This window comes from Mustela lutreola, chromosome 16 (genome assembly GCF_030435805.1).
Source record: "Mustela lutreola isolate mMusLut2 chromosome 16, mMusLut2.pri, whole genome shotgun sequence".
NCBI classification, from domain to species: domain Eukaryota; kingdom Metazoa; phylum Chordata; class Mammalia; order Carnivora; family Mustelidae; genus Mustela; species Mustela lutreola.
The window spans coordinates 32705872-32732255 of NC_081305.1; the positions used below are offsets into that span (position 1 = coordinate 32705872).

The window sequence follows — 26384 nt, forward strand, 5'->3', positions numbered from 1 at the left end:
CAAACACATAGATCAGTGGAACAGAATAGAGAGTGCAGATATGGACCCGCAACTCTTTGGCCAACTAATCTTCAACAAAGCAAGAAAAAATGTCCAATGGAAAAAGACAGTCCCTTCAACAAATGGTGCTGGGAAAACTGACAGCCACATGCAGAAAAATGAAACTGGACCATTTCTTTACACCTTATATGAAAATAAATTCAAAGTGGATGAAAGACCCAAATGTGAATCAAGAAACCATCAAAATCCTAGAGGAGAAAATAGGCGGCAACCTCTTTGACCTTGGCCGTAGCAACTTCTTCCTAGACACATCACCAAAAGCAAGGGAAACAAAAGCAGAAGTGAACTACTGGATCTTCATCAAGGTAAAAGTCTTCTTCACAGTGAAGGAAACAAACAACTAAACTAAAAGGCAGACTATACAATGGCAGAAGATATTGGCAAATGACATATCTCATAGTATCCAAAATCTATAAATAACATATCAAACTCACCCTCAAAACCAAATAATCCGGGCGCCTGGGTGGCTCAGTGGATAAGCCGCTGCCTTCGGCTCAGGTCATGATCTCAGGGTCCTGGGATCGAGTCCCGCATCGGGCTCTCTGCTCAGCAGGGAGCCTGCTTCCTCCTCTCTCTCTCTACCTGCCTCTCTGCCTACTTGTGATTTCTCTCTGTCAAATAAATAAATAAAAAAAATCTTTAAAAAAAAAAAAAAAAAACCAAATAATCCAGGTAAGAAATGGGCAAAAGACATGAACACTTTTCCAAAGAAGACATCCAGATGGCTAACAGACACATGAAAAGATGTTCAACATCTCTCATCATCAGGGAAATACAAATCAAAACCACCATGAGATACCACCTTACACCTGCCAGAATGGCTAAAATTAACAACATAAGAAGTAACAGATGTTGGCGAGGATCTGGGAAAAGGGGAACTCTCCTACACTGCTGGTGGGAATGCAAGCTGGTGCAGCCACTCTGGAAAACAGCATGGAGGTTCCTCAAAAGGTTCAAAAGTTCCAGAATAGAGCTACCCTATGACCCAACAAACGCACTACTATTTACCCAAAGGACACAAAAACACAGATTCAGGGGCACCTGGGTGGCTCAGTGGGTTAAAGCCTCTGCCTTCAGCTCAGGTCATAGTCTCAGGGTCCTGGAATTGAGCCCCGCATCAGGCTCTCTGCTCAGCATGGAGCCTGCTTCCCCCTGCCCTCCGAGCCTGCCTCTCTGCCTACTCTGTCAAATAAATAAATAAAATCTTAAAAAAAAAAAAAAACAGATTCAAGGGGAATATGCACCCTGATATTTATAGCAGCAGTATTAACAGTAGCCAAACTATGGAAAGAAACCAAATATTCATAGAATGATCAGTGGATAAAGATGTGGTGTGATATATTGGAATAGTACTCAGCCACCAAAAAGAATGAACTCTTACCATTTGCAATGACGTGGATGGAGCTAGAGTATTATGCTAAGCAAAGTCAGTCAGTCAGAGAAAGACAAATACCATATGATTTCACTCATCTGTGGAATTTAAGAAACAAAACAGATGAACATACAGGGGGCAGCGGCACAGAGAGAAAAGGAAACAAACCATAAGACTCTTAATAACAGGGGCGCCTGGGTGGCTCAGTGGGTTAAAGCCTCTGCCTTTGGCTCGGGTCATGATCCCAGGGTGCTGGGATCAAGCCCTGCATCGGGCTCTCTGCTCAGCGGGGAGCCTGCTTCCTCCTCTCTCTCTCCCTGCCTATCTACTTGTGATCTCTGCCAAATAAATCAATAAATCAATAAATAAAATCTTAAAAAAAAAAGACTCTTAATGACAGTGAACAAACTGAGGGTTGATGGAGGGACGTGGGTGGGGGATGGGCCAGGTGGATGATGGGGATTAACGAGGGGACTTGTTGGGGCTCCTGGGTGGCTCAGTTGGTTAAGCAACTGCCTTCTGCTCAGGTCATGATCCTGGAGTCTGGGATTGAGTCCCACATGAGGCTCTCTGATCGCCAGAGAGTCTGTTTCTCCCACTGTCCTCTCTCCTCTTATGCTCTCTCTCTTTCTCTCAAATAAATAAAATCTTAAAAAAAAAAATTAAGAGGGGACTTGTTATGATGAGCACTGCATGTTTTAAGTGATGAATCACTGAATTCTACTCGTGAAGTCAATACTGCACAGGATGTTAACTAACTAGAATTTATTTTTTTTTTTAATTTTTTTTATTTATTTATTTGTAAGAGAGAGAGTGAGAGCGAGCACAGGCAGACAGAGTGGCAGGCAGAGTCAGAGGGAGAAGCAGGCTCCCTGCGGAGCAAGGAGCCCGATGTGGGACTCGATCCCAGGACGCTGGGATCATGACCTGAGCCGAAGGCAGCTGCTTAACCAACTGAGCCACCCAGGCGTCCCGTAACTAACTAGAATTTAAATAAAAATTTAAAAGACAAAACAAAACAGAGGCACCTGAGTAGCTCAGCTTGTTAAGTGGCCAACTCTTGATTTTGGCTCAGGTCATGACTTCCTGCTGAGCACAGAGGTGACGTGGGACTGAGCCCCACGTCATCTCTGTGCTCAGCAGGAAGTCTGTTTGTGGCTAGCTGGCTCTCTCTCTCTCAAATAAAAAATTAATCTTTAAAAATAAAAATGGGGGGCGGGTGCCTGGGTGGCTTAGTGGATTAAGCCTCTGTCTTTGGCTCAGGTCATGATCTCAGGGTCCTGGAATCAAGCCCTGCATCGGGCTCTCTGCTCAGCATGGAGCCTGCTTCCTCCTTTCTCTGCCTGCCTCTCTGCCTACTTGTGATCTCTGTCAAGTGGATGGATAAAATCTTAAGATTCTCTTCCCTCTCCACAACTCCCTTTCCCTCTCTGGGGGGAAAGAAAGATAAATCTTCGCATTTAGTCTTTTTTAAATAGATTTTATTTATTTTCTATTTAAGATTTTATTCATTACCTTGACAGAGAGAGACACACAGAGAGAGGGAGAACAAGCAGGGGGAGTGGGAAAGGGAGAAGCGAGATTCCCACTGAGCAGAGAGCCCGACGTAGGGCTTGATACCAGGACCCTGGGATCATGACCTGAGCTGAAGGCAGACGCTGAACAACTGAGTCACAGGTGCCCCTTTTTAAGATTTTATTTACCCACTTGAGAGAGAGAGGTCGTGCAAGCGAGCAGGGGAGAAGCAGAGGGAAAGAGAAAGGGAGAAGCAGACTGCTGAGCACAGAGCCCAATGTGGGACTCGATGCCAGGACCCCAGGATCATGACCTGAACCAAAGGCAGATGCTTAACCGACTGACCCACCCATACATCTCCCAAAACCGGGGCACCTGGCTGGCTCAGTCAGTGGAGTCTGTGACTCTTGATCTTGGGTTTGTGAGTTCGAGCCCCATGCTGGGTGTAGAAATAGTTAAAAATATTTTTTTTAAAAAGTAACCTCTCCCAAAACTAGATAAGCAAATTATGTAAGAAAGTGATTTTTTTAGTGTAATTATGTACAAAACCAATTTCAATACCAACGTCAAGATTAATTCTTTCAACAGAGCATCCTGCCAGGTACTAAGGTACTGGATACTAAGGATCTTGGATACTAAGCATCTACAAAGAACAAGAACTCAGAAGGAAGTTAGAACACAAAGAAGTTATCTTATATACATTATTTCATTTAGTCCTTATAACAGTTCTGCAAGACAGCTACAAATAGGTCCAAATGAGGACAGTAATGTTCAGAGAGGAGTCACCACCCCAAGTAGCTAATGGATGAACCAGGACCCTAAACAAGTCAGCCTTCCCCCGGGGACTCTTCCACTACACACTGCCTAAAGCCCCCTGACCTGGCAGATGACATCATGCTGCCAGCCACATTCAAAAAACTGCCTGTGTGTCCCCCTGACCCAGTGACCCTTCAGATGCCTTTGGAAAGAACTTCTTTAGAGAACCCAGTGCAGGCTGGACCTCCTTCCCCTGGGCATCTACACTGACCTTTTCTAGCACATAGACCACGTGGTAACTGCTGGATCATTGGCCTGCTTTCCCCACCAATTCTGAGAGGGCAAAAAGTCTACCTCACACATTTTCCATACCGTCCTACCCACCCACATACCCTTGCCACGTAAAGGGCAGTCTGCAAAGATGATAAAAAGAGAAACCTCAGGGGAACCTGGGTGGCTCAGTCAGTTAAACAGCTGCCTTTAGCTCAGGTCATGATCCCAGGTTCCTGGCAAAGAGCACCAAATCCAGCTCCCTGCCTGGCAGAGAGCCTGCTTTGCTTCTCCCTCTCCCTCTGCCTGCCACTCTGCTTACTTGTGCTCTTTGTCAAATAAATAAAATCTTAAAAAAAAAAAAAAGAAACCCTAAAAACTTTCCATAAGACATCCTTTCACTTTCATTTTTTCTCTCAGACTTGCACAGCAGACAATCATACTATAAAAACATGTTTTTAAAATGTGTTTCAGGGGTGCCTGGCTCAGTGGGTTAAACCTCTGCCTTCAGCTCAGATCATGATCCCAGGGTCCTGAAATCGAGCCCCGCATCGGGCTCTCTGCTCGGCAGGGAGCCTGCTTCTCCCTGCCCCTCTGCATGCCTCTCTACTTTGTGATCTGTCAAATAAATGAAAAAGAAAATAGAAGTGTTTCATGATGCAGACAAAATGTGCTCCCAATGTTTAGAGGATAAAAGAAATGATACTCGGTGCAAAAGTATATAGAAAGTGTAGTCTTTTTTTTTTTTTTAAAGATTTTATTTATTTATTTGACAGAGAGAGATCACAAGTAGGCAGAGAGGCAAGCAGAGAGAGAGAGGAGGAAACAGGCTCCCTGCTGAGCAGAGAGCCCGATGTGGGACTCGATCCCAGGACCCTGAGATCATTACCTGAGCCGAAGGCAGCGGCTTAACCCACTGAGCCACCCAGGCGCCCCAGAAAGTGTAGTCTTTAAGGAAGAATAAAACTTGAGTTTCTGTGGTTTCAGCAGGAGGAAATGACAGGGGAGCTGTCAGGGCTGAGGACAGATCTGTCAGCCAAAACAATTCTTAGCCCAGTCTCCATAAAATGTCAATCAAGGGATGCCTGGCTGGCCCAGTGGGAAGAACACATGACTCCTATTTTTAAGTTTTTATTTATTTAACAGAGAAACAGCAAGAGAGGGAACACAAGCAGGGGGAGTGGGAGAGAGAGAAGCAGGCTTCCTGCCAAGCAGGGAGCCTGATGTAGGGCTCGATCCCAGGATCCTGGGATCAGGACCTGAGCTGAAGGCAGACACTTAACGACTGAGCCACCCAGGCGCCCCTATTTTCTTTAGATTTTTATTTATTTGTTTGAGATAGAGAGGGACCGTGAGTAGGGGAGAAGGGCAGAGGGAGAAGCAGACTCCCCACTGAAGTGCCTGACCCAGGATTCGATGCCAGGATTCTGGGATCATGACCTGAGCCGAAGGGAGCTGCTTAACCAACTGAGCCACCCAGACACCCCAATAATTAAAAAATAAAACAAAACGTTTTGAGGCAGGGGCATGAGTGGTAGGGGTCGGGGGGAGCGTAGCAGACGGAGAGGGAGAGCAGACTCCCCACTGAGCACAGAGCCCAACTCAGGGCTCGATCCCGGGATCGTGACCAGAGCCGAAGGCAGATGCTTAACCAACTGAGCCACACAAGTGCCCCAAGAATCTACATTCTTAATGATCACATTCTAATGGCTCCTGAGTTAAGTATCCCCCCCCAACACACACACCAACAGTTTTTCAATCTGAGTCAAGAAACTTGGACTCTGGTGCTAGTTCTGTCTTTAATGGCACAGTTGTTGAGTGTCTGCCTTCTACTAGACAGTTCAAGTAAGGGACCTCATCTGGAACTAATCTGTATCTGACACATGTATTGTGCTTTTTAACCTTAAGTGCTACAGACTTTCTATGAATCGAGGAAAAAAAGCCCAGTCACTAATTATATATAAAGTATTTATTTTTATGCACATATTTACCTACAAAATTTACAGACAATCAAACTGTGCCGAATACATAAGAGTACCCTCTGATGACTTCGTAGGAGCAGAGAGGGTCTTATTGCTGCAGTTTCAAGAATAAAATCTCAAACACATCAAAGCCAAGATGGACAGTTAAGTTAAATGGTAGCCTTGTTAAAAAGTTTTTGTCCTGTGAGTGAATTTTCAGCTTCATGTTAAATGGAATTTAAAAGACTGCTCATGAAATAATTTAAACCTTTTCAAAATCATCTAATAAACAGGTAAAAGGCACCTCCAGTTCTTTAAAATATTTACAGCAATCCCAATAGTTTAAGATTAAGGGCAATTATAGTACAGGTGGCTAAAATGCATACACAGTATGTCATTAACACTCTCGGAACAGTGAGAATTGTAGACTCTAGTTTGGGGCGCCGCTCCCAAGTCACCCCGTGATCAGAGCGGCTGATCAATTACACCCGTGCAACACTAGTGTAACAGCACGCCAACCGCGGCGTTAAGATCCAATGATCTAAAACAGGGACTATCAAATTCCCAGACAGTACATAATTTATAACTAAACTTGTATATTCAGAAGCCTTTGGAGTGTTCTTAAAATTATTAAAAAATATATAAAGTATATTTAGCATTGAAGGAAAACAACAAACTGGAAATGGTTACCATGAGAGTGGTTGAAGTTCACTATCTAGTTTAACAAAAATGGTTTCTCAGAAGAATATCTATAATTTCTCACAACATAATGGAGAGGAGTCTTTCTCAGTTTACACTCGATCCGATGTTTTTCTTGCATTATGATTAGAACAGAGGGGTGTAAGAATGAAAGGCACAGCTATGCATGATAGCTGGGTGTGAAGAGCCACGGGGCCGGCCAATGGATGCTCCCACGATACTGGTGCAGGAGAACAAAGTCCACAATGTCCCTCTTTGACATTGGCATTGATTTGCTATTTACAGTAGTTTGCAAAAATACATTATAAAAACTGGATGAGGTTCTGTTTCTAAGTTTAACTTAGTAACATACAGACATACTTCATCTGCAGAAGTCTCTGCAGGGTCTGAAGTACTAAAGTGACACTAATACTGTAACACAGATAATCAAAGGTACCAAGCACGGGGGAGACGAGTCATCATCATCGAGATCATCTGGGTAAATATTGCACACTTCTTGTCAGTTGTTGCTATGACCTTCACATATCCAACTGTAAAAGGAATCCTTTATGGCTTTTTGCTTTATCACTCATTTGAAGAAAGGCTGTTTTAGGTCCCAGAACAATGAGTGCAGACTGTCACTGAACATGAGGCCTAGGTTTCAAAATGAGTTTTCCTGTCTGTAAAAATGAAGGAAAAAAGTTTTTCAATACACAGTTCCATTAAAAACATCACCACTTATCCATAAGCCTTGAAGTACATTTGAAGGGTACCAGAACATCCTTTATATGAAGTTTAAATATATTTTTTTAATATACGTATTTTTTAATTTATTTGACAGACAGAGATCACAAGTAGGCAGAGAGAGAGGAAGGAAAGCAGGCTCCCTGCTGAGCAGAGAGCCCGATGCAGGGCTCGATCCCAAGACCCTGGGATCATGACCTGAGCCGAAAGCAGAGGCTTTAACCCACTGAGCCACCCAGGCGTCCCTAAATATTTTTTTAAAGATTTTATTTATTTGACAGAGAGAGATCACAAGTAGACAGAGGCAGGCAGAGAGAGAAAGAGAGAAAGGAGGAAGCAGTCTCCCTGCCAAGCAGAGAGCCCGATTCGGGACTCGATCCCAGGACCCAGAGATCATGACCCAAGCCGAAGGCAGAGGCTTTAACCCAATGAACCCACTTTAACCCAGCCACCCCAATATATGAAGTAAATATTAACCAATGAACAGTTATGTTTTCCAAGTTTTGTGTGGAGTTTCCTTCCTAAAATCTTCATTATTAAGATTTTATTTATAGGGGCGCCTGGGTGGCTCAGTCAGCTAAGCATCTACCTTCAGCTCAGGTCATGATCCCAGGGTCCTGGGATTGAGCCCCGCATCAGGATCCCACCTCAGCAGGAGCCTGCTTCTCCCTCTCCCTGCCATTCTGCCTACTTGTGGACTCACTTGAGCTCTTTCTCTCAAATAAATAAAATCTTTAAAAAAAAAAAAAAAAAGGATTTCATTTATATATTTAACAGAGAGAGAGAGAGAGAGAAAGAGCACAAGCAGGAGGAGTGGCAGGCAGAGGGAGAAGTAGACTCCCTGTGGACCAGTGAGCCACATGCAGACCTCGACCCCCGGACCCAGGATCATAACATGACCTGAGCCAGAGGCAGATGCTTAACAAACCCAGGCACCCCTAAAATCCTTACTTTAAAACAACCCATTTGGAGTGCCTGGGTGCCTCAGTCATTAAGCGTTTGCCTTTGGCTCAGGTCACGATGCCAGGGTTCTGGGATCAAGCCCTGCATTGGGCTCCCTGCTCAGCGGGAAGCCTGCTTCTCCCTCTTCCACTCCCCTTCCTTTGTGTTCCCTCTCTAGCTGTCTCTTGTTCTCTGCCAAATAAACCAATAAATAAATAAATCTTATAAATAAACAAATAAATAAACAAAACAATTTGATGAACTTCCTGTCCACTGGCTACCTAAAAATCTGCCAATCAATCCTATAAATAAAATCCCAACATGTATAAATCCATGCTCTTTGTCAAATGGAATTTATAAAACATAAGTATATGTATCTGAGCAAAAACATTTTTCCTTCACTAACATTAAATTTTTACTTTCATGTGAAAATGTAAACCAATGATTGAGCACTAGACACTTACACACTGCTGATGTTCAGTGTAAGTAGATAGAACTCTTCTGTAAGGTCAACTGCCCCCCCCTTTCTTTTAAGCAAGCTCTAGGGGTGACTCCGTCGGTAAGGTGTCTGCCTCTGGCTCAGGTCATGACCCCAGGAGTCTGGGACCAAGTCCCACATCGGCCTCCCTGCTCAGCAGGAAGCCTGCTTCTCCCTCTGCCTACTACTCGCCCTACTTGTGCTCTCTCTGACAAATAAATAAAATCTTTTTAAAAACTGAAGAAACAAATAAATAAATAAATATAGTTCTAGGGGCACCTGGGTGGCTCAGTTGGTTAACGGTCTGCCTTTGGCTTGGGTCATGATCCTGGGATTGAGCCCTTTTCCCTCTCCCTGCCACTTCCCCTGCCAGTGTTCATTCTCTGTCAAATACATAAATAAACCTTTAAAAATAAAGTAAGCTCTACGCCCAACATGGGGCTTGAACTCACGTTCCCAAGATCAAGAATCAGATGCTCCACTGACTGGGCCAGCCAGGTGCCCTGGCCCAACTGTGTTATTTACCCAAAGAAAAGGTACATGCCATATAGTTCAAATAACTCCATGTTTGGGAGTTCACCTGAAGGACACAAGCACAAAGCTGTACATAAAGATGTTACTAATTTGGGCACCTAGGCGAGTCAGCTGGTTAAGCGACGGACTCTTGGTTTCAGGTCATGTCATGACCTCATGGGTTGTGACATAAAACCCTGCATTGGGTTCTGAGCTCAGCAATGAGTCTACTTGAAGAATCTCTCCCTCTGCCTCTATCCAACTTGTGCTTCCTTGTGCATACTCTAAAATAAAAAAAATGTTACTTATTCTTCCATTCAACATTTACTGAGTGTCTGCTGTGGGCCAGGCCTTGTGGGATCCAAGAATGAACTAGACACACTCCCTCATCCTCCTGCAGCTTAAGTTCTGGCAGAGAATATAAAACATATGCAGTATGGAAACTGCAAACAACTGTATGACCAACAGGGATATCATGAGGTATCCATAAAATAGGGCAGTGTGTAATTAAACAAAATGGAAGATCCTCCCGCTTTTCAAAACAAAATAAAACAAGGCTCCATGTCCAGCATGGAGCTCATCATGAGGCCTGAATTCATGAACCTGAGATCAAGACCTGGGCTGAAATCAAGAGTTGGACACCAAACTGACTAAGCCACCCAGATGCCCCAAAACAGAAGACCTTAACTGGTATAGTGTAGATAAAAAGCCCAAGATTTTGCACGTGGTTCATGTCCAATAAATGGTGGCTCTTTTATTTTTTAAAGATTTTATTTATTTATTTGACAGAGAGAGATCACAAGTAGGCAGAGAGGCAGGCAGAGAGAGAGGAAGGGAAGCAGGCCCCCTGCCAAGCAGAGAGCCCGATGCGGGACTCAATTCCAGGACCCTGAGATTATGACCTGAGCTGAAGGCAGCAGCTTAACCCACTGAGCCACCCAGGTGCCCAAATGGTGGCTCTTAAAGCCTAATACTGGATCAAAGTAGCAGATCTGAAAACTCCGTAATACCTAAGAAGCAAATGAGAATGGGCAACACAACATAAAACATCTTTTGTTGGTGAGACTCTAGGTGGTTTCATTAATATTTTGTTACTGTGATTCTTGGGTTAAAAGTGCTGTCAAGATTCTGATCACAAGATTCTCACTTTAACTTCATTTTTAGCCGTTTAACTTTTGGTATATCCCTGGTAATGTTGGTAGAACTTTGATGCTAATTTTTTCACTGTTTTATTGAGGTATAACTTATATACAGTATATAACTTATATACTGCCTGGGCGGCTCAGCCAGTCAAGTGTCCAACTCTTGATTTTGGCTTACGTCATGATCTGAGGGTCATGAGCTTGAGCCCTGCACCAGGCTCAGTGCAGAATCTGCTTGAGATTCTCTCACTCTGCCTCTCCCCCTGCGTGTGTGCTAACAAAGTAAAAATCTTCACACACACATATGCCCACATAGGCACCACCCCGTTCACACTACAGAGATCACCACCACCCAGAAAGTTCTTCCACATCCCCTTCTGGTCAATGGGAGCCCCACTCCTGAAATAGATATAACTACTTCCCATAAATTTTGCCTGTCTCTGGTCTTTAAACACATGGAATCAGAGAGTATGTGCTCTTTCGCATCTACTTCTTTCACTCAATGTGCTTCTGAGATTCATCCATGTTATTATGTCCCAGCAGTCTATACTGTTTTATATTATTATGATACACAATACACAGTATTCCACTGTGTAAAAAGACCACTATTTGTTTCACCCAAGGTTTTTGGTTTTTTTTTTTAAGATTTTATTAATTTGACAGAGAGAGATCACAAGTAGGCAGAGCAGCGGGCAGAGAGGGAGAAGCAGGCTCCCTGTTGAGCAGAGAGCCCGAAGCGGGGCTCGATCCCAGGACCCTGGGATCATGACCTGAGTCGAAGGCAGAGGCTTAACCCACTGAGCCACCCAGGCACTCCCCAAGGTCTTAATCTATTTTAAACTACATGAAAAGACATTCATGTAATTTATTAAAAAATCAAATACATAAAACCTGAATGACTCAGTCAGTGAAGCAGGACTCTTGACCTTGGGGATATGACTTTAAACTCCATGTTGGGTATAGGATTACTTAAAAAATAAGCAAACAATTTAAAATGTTTTCAAATATAGATAAGCTAAAATTCTTCCTTCCATTTATCTCAAATTCTAGCCCTCGTAAGAGAAGAAAACAGTTTTACCATGAACTCTTCCAGACTGGGTTCTATGATTTACATCCACATATATAAATAATAAAAAATCTGATGTCTCTGAGCCATCTGGCTCAATCGGTTAAGCGTCCCACTCTTGGGTTTCGGCTTGGGTCATGAATTCGGGGTCATGAGATCAAGCCCGTGTGTCAGGCTCTGTGCTCAGCAGGGAGTGTGCTTGAGATTCTCTCTCTCCCTCAGCCCCTCTCCTTTCTCCCTAAAATAAAATAAATCTTTTTTTTTTTTTAAGATTTTATTTCTGGGGTGCCTGGGTGGCTCAGTGGGTTAAGCCTCCACCTTTGGCTCAGGTCATGGTCTTAGGTCCTGGGATCAAACCCCGCATTGGGATCTCTGATCAGCAGGGAGCCTGCCTCCCTCTCTCTCTTTGCTTGCCTCTCTGCCTACTTGTGATCTCTATCAAATAAATGAGTAAAATCTTAAAAAAAAAAAAAAAAGATTTTATTTATTCATTTGATATGCAAAGATCACAAGTAGGTGGAGAGGCAGGCGAGGGAGGGGGGAAGCAAGCTCCCCAACTGAGCAGAGCGCCCAATGCGGGGCTCGATCCCAGGATCCTGGGATCATGACCTGAGCTGAGGAGAGGCTTTAACCCACAGAGCCACCCAGGCGCCCCATAAATAAATCAAACTTTAAATAAAATCTGGTGTTTCTAACATGCTAAAATATTTGAAGGTAAAAAAATATGACTTGGGATTTGTTTCAAAATAATCTGATGGAGGAAGGTGGGCAGGGGTACACATAAAATAAGAATGGCCATGAGCTAATTATTGTTGACACTGACCAGTGGGGACACAGTTTATTATACTCTCCATTTTTTTTGTCTGGAAATTTTCATAATTAAAACTTTCTTACAGGGGACACCTGGGTGGCTTAGTGGGTTAATGCCTCTGCCTTGGCTCAGGTAATGATCCCAGGGTCCTGGCTGGGATCAAGCCCCACATGGGGCTCTCTGCTCAGCGGGGAGCCTACTTCCCGCTCCCCTCTGCCTGCCTCTCTACCTACTTGTGATGTCTGTCAAATAAATAAATAAATCTTAAAAAAAAACCTTTCTTACAGATGAAGATGTGATACACACACACAAACCGCATGCACGTTGGGAGTATTATTCAGCCACAAAAAAGAATGAAATCTTGCTATTTGCACTACATAGACGGAGCTCGAGAGTATAATGCTAAGTGAAACAGAAAAAGACAAATACTGTGTAATTTCACTCATATGTACAATTTCAGATAAAACAAAAACAAGAGAAGAAAAAAACACAAATCAAGAAAAAGACTCATAATTACAGAGAACAAACTGATGGTTACAGGAGGGGAAGTGGGTGGGGGGACGGGGGAAATAGATGATGGGGATTAAGGGGTGCCCTTGTCATAATGAGCACACAGTGATGTACAGAAGTGCTGAAATCACTCTATGGTACACCTGAAACTAATATAACACCGTATATTAACTATACTGGAATTAAAAAGAAAATGGTACTGGGGGAAAAAAACTGAAAAACTAAAAAAAAAAAAAAAAAAAAAAAAAAATCCCAAACTGAGTATATCATCTAATAATTTACTTCTTGTACTTCACATTATGCCCTGCAGAGCCTTCCATGGCCATACTGACAGATTTACTTATGGTTTCCTACAATGTGGTTATACCTCAGCCTATTTTACCATCCCCTAATTGGGAAATGTAAAGCTGTTTTCCATTTTTTCCCTACTGCAAAGCGTGTTGCAATAATGACCTTGTACCTGCCTCCTCGTGTGCATGTGACTGATGGTCCCCACCAAGGGCAGATGGAGAGAAGTAGAATGGTTAGGTCATGAGGCATGCCAATTTTACATTTTACAGGAATGATGAAAACTGCCCTCTAACATGGCTATCCCAGTGTATATTCTCAACAAGCAGTGCATGGGTTCATCTACTTTACCACAGCACTGGACTTTTAATTTCTACCAATGTAAAGGTAGGTAAGACAAATGAAAACTCAGCTTTAAGGGGACCTGGGCAGCTTAGTTGGTTAAGCATCTGCCTTGGGCTCAGGTAATAATTTAGGGTCCTGGGATCAAGCCCTGTGATGGGTTCCCTTGCTCAGTGGGGAGTCTGCTTCTCCCTCTCCTTCTGCTTCCCCCCAAGACCCTCCACTCATGTTCGCTCTCACTCTCTCTCTTAAAAAGGAAAAAGAGAAGAAAAAGAAAAAGATAATTCAGTTTTACTGTCCATTTCCCCAATTACAAATGAGGCTATCTCGGGATGCCTGGGTGGCTCAGTTGGTTAAGCAGCTGCCTTTGGCTCAGGTCATGATCCCAGCGTCCTGGGATCGAGTCCCACATCGGGCTACTTGCTCCGCAGGGAGCCTGCTTCTCCCTCTGACTCTGCCTTCCACTCTGTCTGCCTGTGCTCGCTCTCACTCTCTCTCTCTCTTACAAATAAATAAATAAAATCTTAAAAAAAAAAAAAAAAAAAAACAAATGAGGCTATCTGTAGTCCCACTTCTGTGAGATGCCTTACCTCTTTCCACATTTCAAATGTACTATTTATCTTTTTTTATTGATTTTTAATGGGCCTTTATTTTACATTCTATCCTCTATTAGATATCTTGCCAATACTTTCGTTTTATATGTACTTTTTTCCCCAGTAATCTCTACACCCAACATGGGGCCCAAACTCACAACCCTGAGATGAAGAGTCACATGCTCACCGACAGAGCCAGCCAGGCACCCCATAAACAATTTCTTCTAATCACTGCTAATTTTCTTGCCTTTTGCTGTACGAGATTTTCAAATGTTGGTGCAATTAAAGGTATCCAACCTCTTCCATGATGGTTTTTTGTTCTGAGTCTTAAAAAGTTTTTCTACACCAAGATCATAAACATATTCATCTCTGAGGCACCTGGGGGGCACAGTGGTTTAAACATCCAACTCCTGGTTTCAAGTCAGGTCATGATCTCGAGCTCCATGTTGGGCTCCATACCGAGCAGGGAGTCTGCCTGGGTTTCTCTCTTCCTCTACTCTTCCCCCAACTCATGTGCGTGTGCATGTTTTATTACTTATTATACTAATAAAGAAATATTAAAAAACAAAAACCATTCATATATACTTTCCTCTAATGCTTATGAGATAGGTATGTCTTTTTAAATATATTTAAAACTTTATCTGGAATTTAATCTTCTTAACTGATGTGAAGAAGAGATCTAAATTCATTATTTTCTCAAATGAAAAGCCAATTACCTCAACATTATTAGCCCATTTCTCCCCTTTTGACTTGAAATAATATACTTCCTCTAATTTTTTAAAAAATGAAAGTGTTGGGCGCCTGGGTGGCTCAGTGGTTAAGCTGCTGCCTTTGGCTCAGGTCATGATCTCAGGGTCCTGGGATCGAGTCCCACATCGGGCTCTCTGCTCAGCAGGGAGCCTGCTTCCTCCTCTCTCTCTGTCTGCCTCTCTGCCTACTTGTGATTTCTCTCTGTCAAATAAATAAATAAAATCTTAAAAAAAAAATAAAAATAAAAAATAAAAAATAAAAAATAAAAAATGAAAGTGTTTATTTAGTCTTTATTCTCTTTAATGATCTAGTGGCCTTCCTGGCTAAGTATCTTTTTTTTCTCTTTATTCTTATTTTCTATACTGGATAAGTATTATTTGATAGTTTTTTTTTTAAGATTTTATTTATTTCTTTGACAGAGAGAGATCACAAGCAAGCAGAGAGGCAGGTGCAGAGAGAGAGAGAGAGAGAGAGAGAGAAGGAAGCAGGCTCCCTGCCGAGCAGAGAGCCTGATGTGGGGCTCGATCCCAGGACCCTGAGATCATGACCTGAGCCGAAGGCAGAGGCTTAACCCACCGAGCCACCCAGGCACCCCTATTTGATAGTTTTTTTAACTTGAAGGTAAAAATACCTTTATAAATAAAACAAGTGAATCAAACCCGTGAGATACTCTAGTATATCAACACATGATTAACTTTTAAAAACAGTCAGGGGGCGCCTGTCAAATAAATAAATAAATTCTTTTAAAACAAACAAAACAAACAAACAAAAAAAACAGTCGGTTTGGGGGCACCTAGGTGGCTCAGTGGTTAAGAGTCTGCTTTCAGCTCAGGTCATGATCCCAGAGTCCTGGGATCAAGCCCCCCATCAGGCTCCCTGCTTGGTGGGAGGCCTACTTCTCCCTCTCCCACTGCCCTTGCTGTGTTCCCAGTCTCACTGTCTTTCTCTCTTTCTGCCAAATAAATAAATAAATAAAATCTTAAAAACAAATCATAAGACACATCATGATTCTATGTCATTAAGATTAAACTGGGGGGAGGGGTGCCTGGGTGGCTCAGTCAGTTAACCATCTGCCTTGGGCTCAGGTTGTGATCCCACGATTCTGAATTGGAGCCCCACAAGAGGCTCCCTGCTCAGGGGGGAGCCTGCTTCCCCCTCTCCATCTGTTCCTCCTCCCTGATTGTGCTCTCTCTCTAAAATAAATTAAAAAGAAAAAAAAGAAAAAAGAAAAGAAAGATTAAACTGGGGGTACCTGACTGGCTCAGGGGTACAGCATATGACTCTAGATCTCAGGGTCATGAGTTCAAGCCCCATACTTGGCATACAGCTTACGTGTTTAAAAAAAAAAAAAAAAAAGATACTGTCAACTCTACCAGTTGACCTGTATGATACTAGAGATCATTAGATGCATCTCAATTTCTGAGATATAAATATAGGTCTTAGGATCAATACTATAAGGAATATCTGCACTATTAATCCATGCAGACAATTTTTTTTCAAGATTTTATTTATTTATTTGAGAAAGAATGAGCACAAGCAGGGTGAATGGACCCGAGGGAGAAGCATACTCCCTGCTGAGCAGGGAGCCTGATGTAGGACTTGGGGATCTCTAGACTCCGGGATCATGACCTGAGCCGAAGGTAGACGCTTAACCGACTGAGCCACCCAGATGCCCCATGCCGACAATTTATTAATGTCTGCTTTATTTAAACCAAAACATTTCAGTCCTTTCATGCACATCTACAATTTTCTAATGTAAACAATACTCACATCATCACAAGACATGTTGTATTCTGCTAATACAGTTCGACATCGAGCAGCTATGCTGAAAAAATGTGGTCAAAGGAAAATTTATCATATGAAGAATAAGCTTTTAAAACAACACCCAGATGATCAAAAAGGTGCTTTAATTTCATTCAGAGAATAAAAATCAATTTTGGTAAAGGATACATTGATGGTGCAACGACCCTCTTGTGTATTCCGGCAAAGAACAAGCCTATTAGAGTAATACAGCTAATAGTGAAAAATGGGTGATTCCATAAAGATGTGAAGAAGGACACCTGGAAAAGAAGAGTTTGAAATATAAAAATGTTCAGAATCTCAGAACAATACTAATTTTTACCTCCCCACTTATGCATAAATATACGTAGGATTTTAATCATCTGAAACATGAGGATTTGAAGAATTTAAAATAATCCTAGTTCTGTTTTGCTGTGCCATAAAATAAAACCAGTTCTCTATTTTGTATCTTTAACATAGCAAGATAATATAGCAATATTCCCTCCATCAATTTCAAAGACTTTAACCATTAAAAATTCATTCTTTTTATTTTTTTTAAAGATTTTATTTATTTATTTGACAGAGATCACAAGTAGGCAGAGAGGCAGGCAGAGAGAGAGAGAGAGAGAGGGAAGCAGGCTTCCTGCGGAGCAGGGAGCCCGATGCGGGGCTCGATCCCAGGACCCTGAGACCATGACCCGAGCCGAAGGCAGCAGCCCAAACCACTGAGCCACCCAGGCGCCCCTAAAAATTCATTCTTATAATCAAAAACCATCCTACCAAAATGTTTACTAAACTCTCCCTGGTAAAAAAAAAAAAAAAAAACAATTTAAAAAGCAGATGAGACACATCTGACTGGCTCAGCTAGCAGAGCATGTCTCTTGATCTCAGTAGTCATGAGCTCGAGACCCATGTTGGACATAAAGATTAAATACACACAGACACACACACACATATATAAAAGCACAAGACTGTAAGCACCACAGGAGTAGACGTGGTCTTGTGCATCTCTGTTCTTCCAGTATCTGAAATAGTGCTTGCTTGGCAAACGTACATGCTCAATTAATACTGCTGAATGAGTGAAGATAAGGTCTCTGGTCTGAAGTCAATGAAAACACAAGTCAGAAGTGATATAGTTACTCTCCCCGTTGAAAAGCTTCCTTTCAGGACTGGGGCAGCCTCTAGCATTCATAACCTGGTCCCAGTCCAACCATTTCCTGCTGCACCCACATACATACTACCGTACTCCTCCTCTCCTACATGGCCCCAGAAGATTCAGCTCCAGTATAATCCTCCCCTCTCTGTGGAAGCAAAAAGTGAGTTTGGTTTTGAAGCTACTGAGATTTATTTATTTTTAAAGATTTTATTTATTTAGGGGCACCTGGGTGGCTCAGTAGGTTAAAGCCTCTGCCTTCGGCTCGGGTCGTGATCCCACGGTCCTGGGATCGAACCTCACATCGGGCTCTCTGCTCAGCAGGAGGCCTGCTTCCTCCTCTCTTTGCCTGCTTCTCTGCCTACTTGGGATCTCTGTCTGTCAAATGAATAAATAAAATCTTTAAAAATAAATAAATAGGGACGCCTGGGTGGCTCAGTTGGTTAAGCGGCTGCCTTCGGCTCAGGTCATGATCCCAGCGTCCTGGGATCGAGTCCCACATCGGGCTCCTTGCTTGGCGGGGAGCCTGCTTCTCCCTCTGCCTCTGCCTGCCACTCTGTCTGTGCTTGCTCTCGCTTCTCTCTCTATGACAAATAAATAAATAAATAAATAAATATTAAATAAATAAATAAATAAATAAATAAATGGACAGAGGACACTCAAGCAGGGAAAGATGATTAGTAGCTACCTATAAAGAAGGTAGATTTAGGGGCACCCGGCTGGCTCAGTCAGAAGAGCATGTGACTCCTGATCTTGGGGTTGAGAGTCTGAGCCCCTTAGGAGGTACAGAGATTACTTAGATAAAACTTAAAAAAAAAAAAAAAGGGGGCAGCGCCTGGGTGGCATAGTCAGCTGAGCATACAACTCTTACATTTTGCTCAGGTTGTATTTTCAGGGTTGTGATCAAGCCTTGTGTTGCCCTCAGTTGGGAATGTGCTTAAGATTCTCTTTCTCTCTCTGTCCTTCTCCCCCACCACTTGCCGTGCTCACTTTCCCTCTCTCTCAAATTAAAAAAAAAAAAAAAAGAATGAGCATTTAAGAGAAACAAAGAGCTAATTTCAGATCTGGGCATAAGAGATGACAGCAGGAAATAAGACGACGAGAGTATGTAACACAAGAGTCTAGGATCCAGGACTGAAACAAGAGTGGGCACTGAAGCCAGACTACTGGGGGGATAGCACTCTAGTTTGAAAGAGGAAAAAAGATGTGTTTAGAGTCTGGAAAAAGAAATCCAATGGACTAGGAACTAAATGGGAGCAACAGAACTAAGCCAAAGGCATCTATACTCCACTCTTACACCAAGAGATGCATACATACTTCAAGACCAAGAACTAAACTTACAAAAAAGAGCAGGCAGCTGGCCTAGTACACTACTGGTTAAATAAATTTGTCAAATGAAGAAATGAGAGACTGACAACATCAGAAGGGAAGAAGCTCCCAGAAGGATGAAATTCTGAAAAGGTTAATAATCCAGAGGAATGTCTTCTTAAAACCTTCAAGGAGAGTTTAATTCCCACAGGCCAGCTAGATTTCACGTGGCCTGCACAATGTAAGCACATGTAGTGTCTTACACGTTAATTTTAATTAGATAGTCAACATCGCTCTTCTTTCCTCCACAGCAATGATCAACTGCATCTAAATATCGGTTCCCCCTTTAGATCAGGCATTCATGTACTTTCTAGCTTGCTCTATTCCTTTTCTCCTTGGATTCTTCCAGATAATCACGCACTGACTTTTGAGTTTGCAACTCCTGCTAGAGACAATTGCTGCTTAAAACTCCTATCAGCTTTGAGGTTATTAAATACTGAAATCTAAAGAGCTAACCCTTAGGCTAATAGTTATATTCTCACCTAATTTAGAAAATTACATTAACTACAGAGTTTTGGGTCTATTTCAAATTACATTTAATTCTGTGTTTTATTAAGATCTCAACTAGCTGAAATCAGCTTATATTTTTCCCAATTAAAAGTCAGATTCATTTCCCAAGATAGACCTTTTCAATCTTCTTGCCAGCCTCCCTCACTCTTCCCCTGAAGATGAACACCAAGCAGAGCCTAAGAGCAGACTTTTATAAATGAACACACAAGAGAGTTTCCTATTTGCCATAAAAACCCCTCTATTAATGTAAAATTCCATCACCAGTCTCCCCTACCTCCTATTCTTTTATATCTCCACCCCAATGGATAAAGCCAGGGAGACTACATGCTAAATAAACCCCTGGCTGCCTAAACTGCCATCTGGATTGCTGACAAAAGCTTTGCTATTAGGTTTTTCTTTTGTATAAACCAACAGGTTATAAATAAAGCTACTGGAAGCAGTCTTAAAATTACAGTTTAAAAAGGGATGTGGGCAAAATAAATAAAATAAAATAAATAAAAAGGGATGTGGGCTTGAAATTTGAGAAAAATTAGAATACCACTATTACCTAAATAAAGCTGCACTGAGGCAAAAAAAAAACCATCACTGAAGTACTGGACACTACTGCTTCTCTAATTAAAAAAAAACTCAGTTTGGGGCGCCTGGGTGGCTCAGTGGGTTAAGCCGCTGTCTTCAGCTCAGGTCATGATCTCAGGGTCCTGGGATCGAGTCCCGCATCGGGCTCTCTGCTCAGCAGGGAGCTTGCTTCCTCCTCTCCTCTCTCTGCCTGCCTCTCTGCCTACTTGTGATCTCTGTCAAATAAATAAATAAAAAATCTTAAAAACAAACAAACAAACAAACAAATAAATAACTCAGTTTGAAATTAAGGCACAAGTTAGTGGAAAGAAGTAGAATTCTGGGGGCGCCTGGGTGGCTCAGTGGGTTAAGCCGCTGCCTTCGGCTCAGGTCATGATCTCAGAGTCCTGGGATCGAGTCCCGCATCGGGCTCTCTGCTCGGCAGAGAGCCTGCTTCCCTCTCTCTCTCTCTGGCTGCCTCTCTGTCTACTTGTGATTTCTCTCTGTCAAATTAATAAATAAAATCTTTAAAAAAAAAAAAAAAAAAAGAAGTAGAATTCTGAGAAACATTCTATCATATTTGATCAAAAGGATGCTTCCAGAAATAACATTATGAAATCTTTTATTGCATTCGGTATAGGGATGTTCTTGTACAGTGCCCAATGGGAGTTCTCTCAGGGTTTCCTATATTAAATTTCAGGCAGGAAATTTTTTTAAAGATAAACGTGGAGAACAAAATCTTTGCTAGCTTATGGAACTCATACATGTGTTCTTTTCAAAGAGAAGGAAAACCATGGAACCAACTGTGACTTTATGGATGAGGTAACTCAGAGAATAATTTACAACTCAATTCTGGCAAGCATGATGGCCCATATGACCTTGTCTGTGACCTGGTTTCCTTCCTTTGACCCTCTATTCTAATCTTTTTATTTTCCCCTCGATCTTGATGTTTTATTACATTAAAATTTTGCTGTTTTATCATGTTTCCTGTGAAGACATTTCAAATACTTTGTGGCATGATGAAAGGTACTACCAAATTTAAGTCACAGAAGAAAATGAAATTTTATAATTTTTAAAAGCTGACACAGATGATATTAAATGAACAAAAGAGAATACAATTTTTATACTGAAATATGTACAAATTATGGATATGAAATGTAGAAAGATACGTAAGAAGTTCAGAAATGAGTAAGAAGTAGTGGAAGTGGGTATTTCTTAGGTCTTTTTCCCTGTAAAAGATACTTAATCTACAACACACAACCAAAGATTTTCTTAACCAAATTAATAAAAGGCATGTATTTAATATAATTATTAATGTCACTACTAGTAATAATAGGTAGCATTTGGGTAATACTTTACAATGAACAAAGCACTGCTACATTATCTCATTTAATCCAGTAAAGATTTTAAATCAAAACTTCTACCTTTTGTGTCTCGGGATCTATTAACCAGTTCCAGGCACCAGTAGCTGTGCAGACAGATACCACTATAAGAAGCACTGATGAAAGATAAACACGAAATTAGTAAGGAAATAAGCTGTTAATATATTTATACTAATACCACCAATTCCTAATCAATGAAAGCCAAAGGATGTAGCACTTTATTAAATGGAAAATACATTTGACTGAGGAATTAGGAAACTTGTTGTATGACTCTGAGGAATTCTCTTACATACTATGAACCTTAGTAATTGAGAAAGATATTATTCCCATTATTACTTTAGGCAGAACTTACCAAGATCAACAAATTAAAAGCAGTAGGAACTTTTGACATGCTCTGTGCTGATTTTGCAGATCCTACAAATTCAAATTAAAAAACAAAAACACCTCTCATTTTCTACGTAAACAAACCAAACAATGACTCCTTTATGAATGCAATGAGAATCCTGGCTAGAGGATTCTGCCTTTAAACAACGGCTGCTGGGGCGCCTGGGTGGCTCAGTGGGTTAAGCCGCTGCCTTCGGCTCAGGTCATGATCTCAGGGTCCTGGGATCGAGTCCCGCATCGGGCTCTCTGCTCAGCGAGGAGCCTGCTTCCTTCTCTCTCTCTCTGCCTGCCTCTCAATGTACTTGTAATTTCTCTCTGTCAAATAAATAAATAAAATCTTTAAAAAAAAAAAAAACAAACAAACAACGGCTGCTGAAATGGCTGGTTATCAAGAATGTGGAGCACACTGATCAGTGTCAGGTTTTCTTCAGAGACTTAAAGGAAGTTCAGGGTAGAAATTACTGATGGTAGAACTCAGAAAACTTTCTCCTCACTAAGCTAGAATTATTTTAGGAATTCTAAATAGATCCTAAACAAAATTCAAGAATGAATGATACAGAGGTGCCTGGGTAGCTTCACTGGTTGAATCTGTGACTCTTGCTTGATCTCAGGGCTGTAGGTCTGAGCCCCAAGGTAGATGTAGAGATTTCTTAAAAATAAAATCTTAGGGGACGCCTGGGTGGCTCAGTGGATTAAGCCTCTGCCTTCGGCTCAGGTTGTGATCCCAGGGTCCTGGGATCGAGTCCTGCATCGGGCTCTCTGCTCCACAGGGAGCCTGCTTCCTCCTGCCTCTCTGCCTACTTGTGATTTCTGTCGAATAAATAAAATATTAAAAAAAAAAATCTTAGGGATGCCTGGATGTCTTAGTCGGTGAAGCAGCTGCCTTTGGCTCAGGTCATGATCCCAAGGTCCTGGGATCGAGTCCCACTTCTGGCTCCTTGTTTAGTGGGGAGATGCATTCTCCCTCTGCCTGCAGCTTCCCCTGCTTGTGCATTCTCTCTCTCTTTCCCTGACAAATAAACAAATAAAATCTTCTAAAAAATATTTTAAAAAATAAATAAAATTTTAAAGAAAAAAAAGAAAGGAATTAAAAAAAAAAAGGAGTAAGTGGTACTACTAGAAAATAATAAAGGGGCACCATGACCTAGTTAAGATTCTGGATATCAAGGTACTGTCCTTCAGTTAGGACACATACAGTTTTAAAATATAAAGACCAAGATTCAAAGAGCAATAGAAACATAAAACTTTACCTAGAATTCCTGGTGATTTACTTTTAGAAGTGGCAAATCACAGGAAAACAATCTCATTTTAGGTATTTAAGAACAGAATCAAAATTTCAGAATTACATTTTCAGAACAGATTAAAAATTTCTTATAATGCGGTATTTCCAGTAAGAAATACGTCATACTACACAGATTTTTCTTTTGAAAAATGAAGCAGGGGTGCCTGGGTGGCTCAGTGGGTTAAAGCCTCTGCCTTCAGCTCAGGTCATGATCCCAGGGTCCTGGGATCTAACGTGGGCTCTCTGTTCAGCGGGGAGCCTGCTCCCCCCCCCAACCTTCTCTGCCTGCCTCTAACTAATTGTACTTGTGATCTGTCTCTCTGTCAAATAAATAAAATCTTAAAAAAGAAAAAAGAAACAAAAGCAAAAGCAAACCCACTGGCAGGGACTCAAACACATACTTTTCGCTGTACATTAACCAAGCTGGTGTCATTTGTATGTAAGCACTGAGACCATGAATCACAGGAAAAGTAAAGTATTTTCACTATATTGTAAGATACCATAGCATCATATACATTTTAAAAAAGATTTTCAAGTAGCAGTGAAGTAAGGTTTTAGGGGTAATTCCTCCCTTAAGCCAAAGAACCTGAGAAAATCATTACTTGTAAATTCTGACCAACCAGAACTCTCACAGCATACACACAGAACTTTGCAAATAGATCGAATAAAAATACCATGAAAAATCCTGACCCAGAAAAAGGCTCCTAACTTCAACAGTGCTCTCTGGCCCCACAAACTGAATTATACTTTGTTTTTGTTTTTTTCCCTAAAGATTTATTTATTTGACAGACAGAGATCACAAGTAGGCAGAGAGAGAGGAGGAAGCAGGCTCCCTGCCGAGCAGAGAACCCGATGTGGGGCTCGATCCCAGGACCCTGGGACCATGACCCGAGCCGAAAGCAGAGGCCTTAACCCACTGAGCCACCCAGGCGTCCCCTGAATTATACTTTGAAATAAAACATGTTTTCAACATGTGCTGTTGTACTTCCCTATTGGCAGGAATTAAATTTCAGTAACACATGTCCAAGAAACTAAAACTGGTCCCAACGTAAGTTAGCAAAGCATTTTGTTTGCTGAGGTCATCATTTACATATTTATCTGCATTTCCTAAGTATTTCCATGGGGCAATAACCATTTTTTCAAACCCTATTTTACAGTACTCATGACATTTTGAAAAGCCAGTTGCAAGGTGAATTTGTTTGCCAGGACAGGCTGCAAAGCAACACATTCCTTGTCTGCCAAAATCGTCCAAAGCTGATTTCATAACCTTTGCTGGTGTATGTTAAATATGATTTTCCTCAACAGAATTTTATTTCGATAGTTTGTAGGCAAATTCTAAAACTGCTAAAGATCCTCCTGAAGTTTTTGTGTGTGTTGTTTATCAATATTATTAATACTTTTTAATTACTTGTTTGTATTGTTTATATTACTTGTTTAATTTACTTGTTAATACTTTTTATTAATACTTAATAAAAAAGTGCATGTATTTTGATGGAAAAATGAAAATCCAGCCATATGAAATATTGTCCTTTTAGTAGAGCCACTTCCTTTCCTTAAAGATTTCTTTGGTGGGGGTGCCTGCTGGCTCCGTCGGTAGAGCCTGCCACTCTCCATCTCAGGGTTGTGAGTTCGAGCCCCACAAAGGCTGTACTTAAAAATAAAATCTTAAAAACTTTTTTCTTTAGGATGCGTTGGTTACTAAGTTAAAAAAAAAAAACTCACACACTGTCAGAACACCAAGGAAACCTTATGGTTTAGTAAAGCATTTGTTAGTAAATGAGTTTACACAAAAGCAAATCATTGCCAGGCAGAGAGAAAAGTACCAACTATCAGTTTATTTTCCAAAGAAACGTTCAAGAACTTACTTCTCCAACGTCCAGTGGCAGGTTGCAAACAATGAATATATTCTGTAAGTCTCCTCTCAAAAGCCTTGAGATCTAGGTAAAAAGATTTCAATTTTCCAATTGAGCCACTCTTACTAGTTTGCATCCATTAAGATGAAATTTTAGATACTCTAACTGCTTCAGGTCTTACACACCAACTTACATGTATCACTGCACTGTTTACTTCGTTTACTAGGACAGCTTTAAGCACTTGACAGAAACATTACGTTTCTTTAATTCCAATTTCACATATAAGGAAACTGGCTGGTTCACTTTTAGGAGCTTCGTAAAATGGTATGTGGAAAATCAGCAGCAGCCTCAGCCGGCGCCAAAAGCTAGAATTTTGGGGGTTGCAAATAAAAGGATCAGAATCAGGTCGAGTTTTAATTCTGCCGGAACCAAGAACCTTCTACTAGAACAACTTCTTCCCTAACATCAAAGTCTTCGAGGTCTCTCTGACCGCAACGACCCGATTCCGATTTCCAGCCCTTCGGTGTCACTAACCGCTACGCTTCGCGTCCGGTCTCGCTGGGTTTCTGATTCGGCTAACGGGTGGGTGTGGAGACCCTCCCCTTTCCTCCCACAGAATGGGTTACAGGTGACCCACCCGGCACTATCAGAGCTCAAGCGCGGAGGCCTTCGGAAAGGGGCGTCCAAAGTGCTCCTGAGGGAGCGAGGTGGGCTATCTTCCCCCAATCGAGTCTTTTTAAAGTTTAAAAGGAGACCACGCCACTCCCTTCCTGTGACAGTAAACCAGAAACCACAGCAGGAATTACGGGTCCATTTCCCGGGGCTCTCGAAATAAAAATTAGGCGAATTAGCATACACAAAACCGCAAAATGCGAAATGCCTGTTAATGAATAAAAAACAAAAGTTGCCCAGACTAGGGGCTCCCGCTCTGAGCTGGGGGGGATGGGAGAGCTGACGCAACGTCCCCCAGCGCCCGCGCAGGCCACGCGCGCGGGAACCAGAGTCCGGCCGTCTCCGGCCGCCCCGAGGCCCCCGAGGCCCCCGAGGCCCCCGCGGCCCCGGCCCCTTCAGTCCATCCTTCGCGGCCTCCTCTCCCCGGGGCGGGGTCTCCGCGACTCTAGCCCCTCCAGCTTCCGGGAGGAGCCCGGGACCTGCCCGGGCGACCCAGGAAGCCCACTCTACCTTCCGCCTGCTCCAGCGAGTTCATGTCGGGCGGCAGCTCGGCTCACCGCCGCGGCCCCGTCCGCATCGCAGCTCCGCGGCCCCCGCCCGGCCCGCAACGCCAACTCCCACCTCTAACCGCTTCCCTCCGCCCCTCGCCGTCGCA

The 26384-nt window shown here is 42.2% G+C and overlaps 1 protein-coding gene across 1 annotated transcript; it reads right to left on the minus strand.

Annotated features, from left to right (window-relative positions):
- Positions 1–5927: 5927 nt before the first annotated feature.
- On the minus strand, positions 5928–26384 carry CNEP1R1 (CTD nuclear envelope phosphatase 1 regulatory subunit 1). The gene is made up of 6 exons (XM_059152482.1): positions 26240–26384; positions 25070–25141; positions 21581–21654; positions 16742–16851; positions 16562–16616; positions 5928–7292 (listed from the first exon to the last, which is right to left on the minus strand). The coding sequence occupies exons 1-6, from the start codon at positions 26262–26264 to the stop codon at positions 7251–7253; spliced, it is 378 nt and encodes a 125-aa protein (XP_059008465.1). The 5' UTR covers positions 26265–26384; the 3' UTR covers positions 5928–7250.